The sequence below is a fragment of the Carassius gibelio genome, chromosome B10, assembly GCF_023724105.1.
Source record: "Carassius gibelio isolate Cgi1373 ecotype wild population from Czech Republic chromosome B10, carGib1.2-hapl.c, whole genome shotgun sequence".
Classification (NCBI taxonomy): domain Eukaryota; kingdom Metazoa; phylum Chordata; class Actinopteri; order Cypriniformes; family Cyprinidae; genus Carassius; species Carassius gibelio.
In genome coordinates, this window is record NC_068405.1 from 23,798,288 (window position 1) to 23,810,088 (window position 11,801).

The following is an 11,801-nucleotide window of genomic DNA, read 5'->3' on the forward strand; positions in this document are numbered from 1 at the left end:
GTGAGGAGGAGGACAAAACCCACAGAGAAAAAGAGGAGGAGACTGAGAGACAGAGAGAGAGTGAGAGGGAGGTAAGTACACTCTCAACCCTTCCAAAGATTTTTTGCTCACCAAGGCTGCATATTTTAGATCAAAATTACACATAAAACAATAATATTGTGAAATATTATTACAATTTAGAATCAATGTTTTCTGGTGTTTTCTTATTTGTACCCACTTTATATTAAGTGGCCTTAACTACTATGTACTTACATTTTAATTAATAATTTAGTACAATGTACTTATTGTGTATACAAGTATGTTTTTACATTGTACTTATATTTAAAAAAAAAACGACATGTAATTACATCTGTATTTAATTTCTGTAATTACATTTATAATTACACTGTTGACCCATACTTTACACCTTAACCCACCCTTAAACTTACCCATACCTCCAACCCTCTCCCTAACCTTACCCCTATCCCACCTCAATAGCAGCAAAGGTGTTTTACAATACAATATGAACACAATAAGTACATTGTACTTATTTTTTATGTAAGTACATAGTAGTTAAGGCCACCTAATATAAAGTGGGACCAAATATTTTATTCAAAGCTGAATTTTCAGCATACTTAGTGACACATGATCCTTCAGAACTCATTGTAATATAATCAAGAAACATATCTGATTATTATCACAATGTTGAAAACAAGTTACGCTGCTACATATTTCATGTGGAAAAACTGATACATTTAATTTGTCAGGATTCTTTTTATGAATAAACATTTCAAAAGAACAGCATTTATTTGAAATAGGATCTTTTGTAACATTATATATATATCACATTGCAATAATTAGATGTTTTGGATAATGTGTTTGTTAAAACTGAATAATTCTTAAAATTGGCATATATTTTCTTTGAAGAGAGTCTTGTTTGCAGAAATAGCACTCTATCAGTTGTTCCTTCTTTATATATATATATATATATATATATATATATATATTTTTTTTTTTTTTTTTTTCTTAATCTTCAGTGGTTTTCGAGCATGTTTGCCTTGAAGAGCTAATATATATTTTTTAAGACTCCATTCCTGCTTCGACTGGCATGAAGCAAACTGATTCACAATCTGGAAAATAAAAGAAACTACTATATGGTTCTCTCAAAACCATGAAAAGCAACTATTTATTGATGTGCCAGTGGACATCTGATGTTAATCGAATCCATGTGCAAAAATACAGACAGATGTGTTCCTGTTTGACTCATTTGGAGTAATTTCAAACGTTTTCTCATGTTCATCATCTTCTTCCATCACGAGCCAGGAGACTAGCTGTGAGTCACTTCTGTGCTTATCATTTGATTTCCTGTCTGACACATCTTTCTGCTCTCCATATGAAAATCAGTCTGCTTTTTATTCACTCGTTTATGAGTTATGTTCTTTTTTACATTTAAGTAGAAAGACTGATGATTGAATTTAATATATAAAATGTACACATTTTCACACACACACACACACATTTGTTTTTGTGAAAAGTGGGAACATCCCATAGGCATAATGGTTTTTAAACTGTAAATTCTATGGCCCTACACCTAACCCTCACAGGAAACTTTGTGCATTTTTACTTTCTCAAGAAAAAAAAAAATCATTCTGTATGCTTAATAAGCGTTTTGAAAAATGGGGGCATGGGTTATGTCCTCATAAGTCACCCTCTCCTTGTAATACCTGTGTCATGCCCATGTCCTTATACAAAGTTGTGTCCTGATATGTCACAAAAACACGCCCACAAAAACTACTAAAAATCAATGTTTAGAGTGTAAATATCAGCGTCGACAGGGATGCACGTGGGCAGGTGCGCATGCGCGAATGAAATAAAACATGCGCTGGAGAAAAATAATTTTGGATCATTTGTTTACCAACATCTGTTAATGCCATATCAGCGGTTCATATTGACAAAAATTCCATTCAAACTAAAAGCATACATTTAGGTTACGTGCGGCCGGTTTCAAAACTGTGACACTTTATTCAATGACGCGCTTCACTTTCATCTGTGTTAAAAAAAATAAAAATAAAAAAATAAATTGTGTCTGATTTTAGGTTTTAAAATTATTAAATTAAATATAAAATCTAATAAAGTAAAAAAATAAAACCCAAATATTAGTGTTGTATTTTTTTGTGTACTGTAAAAAAATAAATTAAGTGAAGTGAGCCTATGTGTAAGACTTCCGGTTCATTAGCTGCGGGAAATAATGAGAAGAATAACAACGTGCACTAAACGGTAAAACTGTTTGCATTACAAACCAGTGTTTGCTCATAACATAATACATTAAACTGATATGGTAAGACACACGTTTTCAATATTAAACAGCAAAACGATCGGTTTTATACCGCTAAAAAAAGTAGTAAAAAATGCAAAAAAAAATATAAACTTTATTGTGCCTCTTACATTCAATTACTTTAAAATGTGGTATAAAATACAAATGTAAATGACATTATACATATTATTACCATAAAAAGACATTAAATATTACATTAAATATATTGCTAGTGTTCATTCATTCCTTAAAATAAACTTTCTTCAACGGAAATTCTTCAAGAACATTTATGGGTTCTAATTTACAGATTTAAAAATTCTTGATTCTTCAGATCAGTCTCTTGGTCTCATCCCAAAAGAGGTGGACAGTAAAATAAGATCAGAACATCACGAGGGTGTGGTGGTGGTGAGGTGGTGTGTAATAATGCACAGGGTTTGCGTGATGTCCAGGCAGCGCATAAATACAAGAGTTTTGCATGAATGCTGGATGTGCGCAGTGTTTCTGCTCCTCTCCTCCATGACCTTCTTGTTCCTTCTTCCATTTGGTGCGTCGGTTCTGGAACCAGATCTTGACCTGTGTTTCGGAGAGACGGAGGGCCGTGGCGATGCAGTGGCGCTCAAACACTGACAGATAGTGGCTGTTCTGGAAGCTTCGCTCCAGGATGCGCAGCTGATCCAGTGTGAACGCGGTGCGGATCCGCTTCGATTTCCCCTTCGCGCCAGAAACACTGTTTGAATCTGCTGGGTTTTCAGATTCCGTCGTCTTTGCACTGTCTTTATTTGCAAGTGAACAAAGTCAAATGTAAGAAAATATATAAAAAATATATAATTTTATTTTATATATGTATAATTATTTTAAGTAAAAAAAAAAAGATAACATTAAAACATGATAACACAAAATTTTGAAAAATAATATATGTTTTTTTTTAATAAATGATATAAAGATGATAAATGCTTGATTAAGCCACGTGACTTTCGTCCGTCTGTCAGAGTGTTTATTTGCATTCTGACTTATCGTCAAGTTTTTTTTCTCTTATTAAAAACAGGGTTTAAAAAGTTTACATTGCATAAGTTTTGTTTTGATTCTCTTTCCTTTATGATTTATTTTAAGTAAAAAATAATAAAAAAGAAATAGAGCTAACACAATTAAAACGTAATACAAAATATTTGAAAATTTTATATATATATATATATATATATATAAAGATGATACATGCTTGATTAAGCCACGTGACTTTCTTTCCTTTATGAACGATCTCGAAAAAGGCACGTGAGGACGCGCCAGAAAAGTCATCAGACAGCGTCCTCTTCTGTACAATTTTTAATTCGAAGGTTAGAAAATTGATTTTTTTTAATGCCGTACGCATAGCTTACTTTCTAAAAGATGTTTTGTTTGCATAAAGTACAGTGAAATATGTTGCTCTGCTATGCTATTTAAGTTTTTGAAACGCACGAATGGCTGAGACTCACTTGAGTTTTCCCGCGTGTTGACGTCTCTCTGCGTCTCGTGATGTTTCCCGGTAAATTTGGAGGGATCCAGAATGTCTGCGATGGAAAAAGAGGTTTTTCCCAGCACTGGTGAATTGCCAGTTTCTTCATGCATCCTGACAGTCTCTTCAAGTGTGTCCATAAACTCTGAGTCCCGTGATATCTGAGCAGATCGCTTATATACAGCTCAGACAGACGCGTGTAAAATTAACATGTTTAAAGATCTCAAACTCCTCTTTTACACGCTTTAACATCTGAATGTGTCTCAGTGGGTGACACGCTTCCTTTGCCATTTATTGCCCTGCATCTGGTTAAAATGTGCCCTCTTCTGAAGAGTCGTGTCGTTTTTTGTACCAGAGCTTGTCGTTATTTGCAATTGTGTGATTTTACGGCGGTCGAGCGCGTGAGAAGCTGTTGTGATGCTAATTAATCGACTAAAGTCTTCCAGAAGAAAAATACTTTAAAGTTACTTGCTTTGAAGACATGAGAAAACCGTTTTATTTAATAAAATATTTAGGCTACATAATAAATATTGAATAATACAAATTGGGATGCAAAACATAAAATAATTGTGATAAAAATAATATATTTATGTAATATAATATAATAATATTAAAAAAAAAAAAAAAAAAAAAAAAAAAAAAAATATATATATATATATATATATTATATTATATTTTATGATTCAGATTCAATAATTCAAGTGACCGAATAAAAAAGCAATACATTTGAATGTAATACAGTAGTAAAATGTTTTTATAAATGAATATCAAAACCAACAGACACATTTTTCTTTAAAAGGACAAAACTGAGCAACAGTTAAATATTTCAAAACAAAATAATTGTATTTACACATTTAAAATAACCTTTAGAAATGCATTCACATTTTTTATATAGGATATATATATATATATATATATATATATATATATATATATATATAATCATTTTGTGTATTCATGTGTATTTGTTTTAATTGCCATATAATATTGTATCATTTCATACAATAATTAAAAATACATTTATTTTTTAAATATTGAAATACAGATACAAAATTAAATACACAAATTATTTTATTTAAAATGAAAATATGTTTGCAATACAACTGAATGCAAAATACCTGTATTTTATCATTTATTACGCACTTTAAAAAAAAGCTTTATATGTAGAAATATATTTTTGTCCTTTGGTGTATATTTATGTGTATTTGTTTTAATTGACATAATATTTGCATCATTTAATAATAAAAAAATAAAATAAAATAAAAGATTCTTTATTCAAACCAAAGATAAAACTGATAGAAATAGACAGACTCTGTGCAATATAACTGATAAGAATAAAATATAACTGAATACAAAATGCATGGATTTTCTCATGGAGTGCTTTAGACTGTGTGTAAAAGTATGTGTAATTGTTTTAATAGCCATGTTAAATATACCACTTATGCATGCAAATAAAGTTTTTTGTAGGTTGATTTAATGTTGTAATGGATCTAATGCGGCAGAAAGAGTGCTGGTCTCCTGCAGGATGAGTGTGTGCTCAGTAGGAGCCTCCAGACAAAGGTCTTATGATGCTGTAAATAATGGCTGAAGGCTCCAGAGGTGGCCCTCGGCGGCAGCTGCCAGCCGTCAGCACCATCTATACTGCTGGTATTCACTGCTCGAGGCTTCGCCGGCCCACCGGGACAATTAGCAGATGTCACCCGTGTCTGTGACCCTGCCTGACCTGCGCCTTTGTCCCAGCGGTGAGGATGAGGAGGAGTATCAGCGAGGGGCCTTCAGCTTCATCACACAGCAGAAGATCTCCAGCGCTGCAGCTCAAAACACATTAACCTCATTAACCTGCGCTGCTTCTGTCTGACACTCTTTAGAAGTTAAACTCGTATCAATTATTGACCACCGCATGGGTCACCAAAGTGGATTTTAATGCAGGCCTATTATTTTGAAAAATGCTTGAAATTACCTTGAAATGCTCTGAAGTATGTTGATTTTATCGTGCTGGATACATAATCTTGAAAGTTTCATAATCTATTTTTTTAAACACTTTGTTATGATTACAAAGTAATGCTAGAATGCTACTGTAATTTCAAAAATTCAAGGCTTTTAATATACAAATCAACCTTAAAACACCAACCATTTAAAAAATCTCATAAATAATGTAAAATAAAATTTCACCTACATCTACATATTACAAAATAAGTCCATTTAAAAATTACATTAATCTATCACTAATAAATAATGCAAATATACAGATTAATCTAAATTCCCATCAGGGTTAGAACAACATCAAGTACCTCAAAACTACAAATCCATATTAATATAACTCACCATGGAAATATACAGACATAGAAGTACTTCAAATCTACAAATTCATATTGATATCACTCATAAACAATGTGAATACATAGATTACAATTCAGATCCAGATTTCAGAACATCAAATACTTCAAATCTACAATTTTACATTAATATCACTCAAATTAAAATTCAGATCAGCATTTCAGAATAACATCAAACGCCTCATATTTACAAATTTACATTAGCACTATTCACGAAATATCAAAGTATTATGATAATTGATTATACATTTTGAGCACTGGGACAGACAGTTTTTTTTTTTTTTTGGCTTCTGGAGAGTTTAAACAGGTATTGCTCAACAAAATTCATCATGTGAATGATGTGCTTGGGGTATTCCACACTGAATATGAAATAAGTAGCAAAGAGGAACTCCATTGCCTCCATCACATCCATTTCTGCGCTCACAATGTTGACCCCCTCCATATTGATGCTGGCTCTTTTTGCATGGAGGAGGTTTGAAGCTTCATGAAAAAGTTGGAGTTGGCTTTACTGATTCCTGCAAGTTGGAAAAACATATAAATTATTTGTGAAATAACTTAAAATATTGCATACTTTCTTCCAAACAATTAGGGATGTGACTGAGCATGTTTTACCACAGTGGAAAGGCAAATTCACTGGCTCGGTTGCACACACAACTCGCAAACAATCATGACCACAGAAACTTCAAGATCAATTATTCATTAATAACATAGCTTGGATAGCATACTGAAAAAAGCAACAATGTATCTGTTTTTGATTTAACTAAACTTGCAGCTTGATTGTTGAAGAAACACTACACAAACATTATTCACACATGCAGTTTCTCACTTTCTCTCTGTTGTTAATTTAAATAAAAATGTTATTCGTTCGAGCTACATCATTTCTGTATCTGATTTAAAGCATGCAGAATGCTCGATCTAAAGGCCGGTTGCTTAAAAAAAATGCATCAGTGATGCTTTGCCTCCACATCTTTCATTTAAATTGTGCAAATGTTTTTGAGAGAAACTGAGCAGCCCTCTCTCAATTTTAACATCTTTGTATTTCTCCTGATATTACTGAACTACTGTCAATAAAAGTAAAACATTCTTCATTAGAACATTATTCTACAAGAGCAAGACATTTTTATTTAATTTTGTTATCACATTCACAGAGCTACATGCAATCAAGTGATCGTGGCTGTCAATTCTTTAAAATGATGGCATCTCAAATATCTGCTCATAACAATGAACGTCATACAGTTTGGAACTCAAGTTCAGATCATTTTCTGAACCCCAAAAATCTAAGTACTTCTGCTGAGATTCTGAAGTATGCTTACATTGGACACTTTATTAGGAGAGGATTTATGAATGGCAGTGAAGCAATGCAGCTGAGGTTGTAAAAATGAAAAAAATTAAATGCAAAATGTCTCAGTTCACATTACTTAAATCTCCGATCTCCGTGTGCAAGTGTAATGTTTGCATGTATGTCATTGCAGCAGCTAATTAAACTTTCATTGTAATTAAACTGACTGGAACTACCTGTGAATCAAATTCTTTTAATGCACACCTTTAGCCAATCAGAATCAAATATTTAGACAAACCATGGTATAAATAGATTTATTAGAGTAACCATTCAACAAACCAAGCAACTAATGGTTTTGTTATGGAAAAAAAGAACACTTTTTGTGTTTGTGTCTATTTTCTGAAGTAAACAGTAGTGTTCCTGTAGCTCAACTGGCAGAGCATTGTGCTATCAAGAGCAAGGTTGGGGTTCGATTCCCCGGGAACACATGATAGGTAAAAATGGATAGCCTGAATGCACTATAAGTCACGTCTGCTTAATGCATTAATCAGAACTTGAAGAGCAGTCTCTAGATTAAGATGAAGGTCCTTCCCAAACATCTTCCTATGCATCTTCACTTCATGCAGCAGCTACCAAAAACAGAAAAAAAGAAAAAAGAAAGAAAAATTCATTAAAACAATTTTGACTTTTTATTCATACAAAAAAAAGGAAAATGCAGTGGACATACTAAACTAAAAAACAAGGAAAAAACACTAAAAACAAATACTCACAAGTTGTGGAACCCTTGCAAGAAATGGGAACATGTCCATGACCTCACATGTTGATTTTGTCATTAAATCAACTCTTTTAAAAAGAGCGCATCTCATTAGATTTTTTATATGTTTGTGTAGTCAGGTTGTCTTTTACGTAGTTCAGCATTTATCACAGTAATGTGCTCCTGAAAACTTAATTGATCTTCTCCAATATTTTCCAGGTTTAATATAATCTGAAAAACGTAGTAAATAACACAATTCCTATTGTATATCTACAATCTCCTAGCATTACTGGTCAATAACCAAACAATTTTAAGACGTTTTAGTGAAGATGGATAAAACAGACAAACCTCCTGGGACTGGGTGGAAACCGGATTATCAGTACACAGGAGTACTGGAAAGTTTGCAGTCTTGCATCTTTTGGTTTGCTGAAATGAGCAAAAGACAGTTCATTTAAGCAAAAATATTTAGAAGTAACTGAAAATCAATTATCAGTAGAATTAAAGCATTCATTCACCCCCCCCCCCCCCCAAAAAAAAAATCATGTCACCATTTACTTGTTTACCTTTGTTGTTCCAAACCCACATGACTTTTATTCATGGATGTCATCAAAAACTTGATTTGGCTGTATGTCTCATACTGCAGATTGTATGGCTTTTCTGTTCTGTATAGGGCTGAGTTTACATAATCTTAGAGCACTATCTGCAGTTAAAAACTAAGCTTAGGATCAGAAAACACAAAATTTAACAGTTTGCAACAAGCACAACAAAACTTACCGATGTAAGGCAACTTGTGACACTGTTGCAGTTCAGGCTCTTTCGTGCTATAGTGTAAATCCGCTGAAGAAACATTGACAACTTAATTACTAATGAGAGTTCGGAGAGTTCGGAGCGAGTTCGCGGATCATTTGAGTCAGTTTGGGGATCGCGAATCATTTAAATCACCTCGAGAGTTCGGAGCCGGTTCGAGAATCATTTAAATCACCTCGAGAGTTCGTAGCAGGTTCGCGAATCATTTTAGTCAGGGAGTTCGGAGCATGAATCATTTGAGTCATTTCGGGAGTTTGGAGCAGGTTCGCGAATTATTTGAGTCAGTTCGGGAGTTCAAAGCGGGTTAGCGAATTATTTGAGTCAGTTCGGGAGTTCGTAGCGGGTTCGCGAATCATTTGAATCAGTTCGGGAGTTCAAAGCGGGTTAGCGAATCATTTGAATCAGTTCGGGAGTTCAAAGCGGGTTAGCGAATCATTTGAGTCAGGGAGTTCGGAGCGTCAATCATTTGAGTTATTTCGGGAGTTTGGAGCGGGTTCGCGAATTATTTGAGTGAGTTCGGGAGTTCGGAGCGGGATCGTGAATCATTTGAATCAGTTCGGGAGTTCGTAGCGGGTTCGCGAATCATTTGAGTCATTTCGGGAGTTCGGAGCTGGTTCGCGAATCATTTGAGTCAGTTTGGGGTTCGCCAATCATAGCTGTATATGGATAGGCATTTTTAACTAATTTAGTAGCTAGTTCTAATTACGTTTTCCAAGCGTGTTTAGGTGTGATATGTGAACTCACATTTTTTGTTTTAATGATGTGCCTTTTAACCGTATCAAGTGTATTCAAAAACTAAACAAATTGTGCCTAAAAAGTGCAGGCATCTAGGCTAATGTAAAGTTACATGATGAAGTCATAGCTACTAGTGCTGGTGTGGCGCGTGTCTTTCTTGTCATTATAGAACCTTTTTAGCATAAAAGGTTCTTTGGAGTTGAGTAAAGAAATTATTCGACATTTATTCCTTCCTAGTACTATTTATTTAATTATATATTTAATTATATATTTTTTACATTTAACATATATTTTTCTCACTATATGTAATTAACAAATATTTATTATAAGTAATTAATTAAATTATAAATATGTAATATTTATTAATTTTTTATTAAATAAATAGGTCTTATGTTTTTTTAAGTGAATTTGTATTAAATTAAATACAATATTATGTGATTAAGAATTATATATTTAATGTGTATATATTATATAAAGTACATTATATACACTATAATAAATTAAAAAATATATACTTACACATTTTAATATTTAATCCTATATTATTTACTTTTATCATATATATTTAAATTACACATGGAAAAAAGTAAAAATAATATAAAATGTGTGTATCTATCTGTCTATGCTTTTAATAATAATTGACAAACAATTTACCACACGTCTATTTATTTAACAAAATATCTAATTATGTATTTATATCGCATAATATTTAACTTTTATTTAAAAGTTGCTGTTTTTCTGTATTTTCTGTATTAAAGACTTGGCATAATGTCACGTGGTACATGTTAGGAAATATGTATTCCATCTGAAAATGATCCTAAACATTTGAATATCTTTGTGCTTGATGCTATACTTTTTGCTTGTACTTTATAATATTTGAAGTGTTTATTGAAAACGTAATGGTCGTCGTGTCTGTACCTCACAGATGGCCAACAATACATCAGCAAGACCAACACAAAACACGACAAGTGTCTGAACAATCCTCCTTCCATTCCATCATCAGGCCTAACAACAGCATTGTCCTGCACTTTCACACAAACAATGGGCAGCTTTAGTGGTAATGGATGCTTAAAGCATGTTTTACAGGTTTACGATGGAGTTGATTTCCACGGAGAGAAAGGGACAATGTGATTTGTGGGAAGAGTTTGTTTGCATGTCGTTCAAGCATCTGTCCTTACAGGAAGAAACGCTTAAACACTTCTGAGCTGTTTACTACAGACAAACAAATAAATAGCCTTATAAGACAAATAATAAAAAAAATTAAGACTTCTGCACTGACGCATTACAGTGAGATAAAACTGTATTAAAAATGCAGTTAAGTAGTTTTAATAAAATGAATGAACGAGTCAATAAATAAATTATACTTCTCAAAGTAATGGTTTTGTTTAATAAAGTTTAAGTATATGTTTTTTTATTGGTCATTTTTCTTTTTTAAATATATTTCCCTAATAATTTTAATTTACGGATAATTCATAAAACTAATAGGTTTGCCTAAAGTAAACAAACAAACAAATCTGAAATGGTTCAAGGCTGCTTATATATATATATATATTCAGGCAACACTCAATAGAGTATGATTTTAGTTAGGACTTCGGGGACATAAAATATCCAGCGAATGCTGAATTGTCTCTAGCAATAATTTTGAATCAAACAATTAAATAAATGTGTATGTGCCAAACCACTGTTGTTGTCATTTCCACCGCATTTGAAATCGGTAATACCATTGATATTACCTGAGAAAGTGAAGAAAAAAAAGAAGACAATTCTGTCATAATTTATTTACCCTCATTTGTTGCCACTGACTTCCATAGTAGGGATTAAAATACTATGGAAGTTAATGGAGGTTGTGTTGGAGGTTTTTTTTCTTTTCTTTGTGTGTAGTTTTTTATTTGTGTTTCTTATATGTGAAATTTAACTAGCATTAAACACAAATTACATTTTTCTGTATTTTCCTTACTAAACTAAAACTTAGATTAATAAAATAATAAAAATGTAGGGAAATTAAACTGTATTTATGCAGTTAGCAGCCCTATAGTGCATTCAGGCTATCAATTTTTATCGTGTTCTCGCGGAATCGAACCCCCAACACACACACACACACACACACA

At 32.7% G+C, this 11,801-nt stretch overlaps 1 protein-coding gene across 1 annotated transcript; it reads right to left on the bottom strand.

Annotated features, from left to right (window-relative positions):
* Nucleotides 1-2,421: 2,421 nt before the first annotated feature.
* On the bottom strand, nt 2,422-3,895 carry pnx (posterior neuron-specific homeobox). The gene is made up of 2 exons (XM_052566959.1): nt 3,763-3,895; nt 2,422-3,084 (listed from the first exon to the last, which is right to left on the bottom strand). The coding sequence occupies exons 1-2, from the start codon at nt 3,893-3,895 to the stop codon at nt 2,672-2,674; spliced, it is 546 nt and encodes a 181-aa protein (XP_052422919.1). The 3' UTR covers nt 2,422-2,671.
* Nucleotides 3,896-11,801: the final 7,906 nt, after the last annotated feature.

Bases quoted from the DNA above. Each gene is read 5' to 3' on its own strand.
- pnx (XM_052566959.1), bottom strand. From the start codon at position 3,895: ATGCATGAAGAAACTGGCAATTCACCAGTGCTGGGAAAAACCTCTTTT. The intron at 3,085-3,762 runs GTGAGTCTCAGC...ACATTTGACTTT, and splicing joins CAACACGCGGGAAAACTCAA to GTTCACTTGCAAATAAAGAC.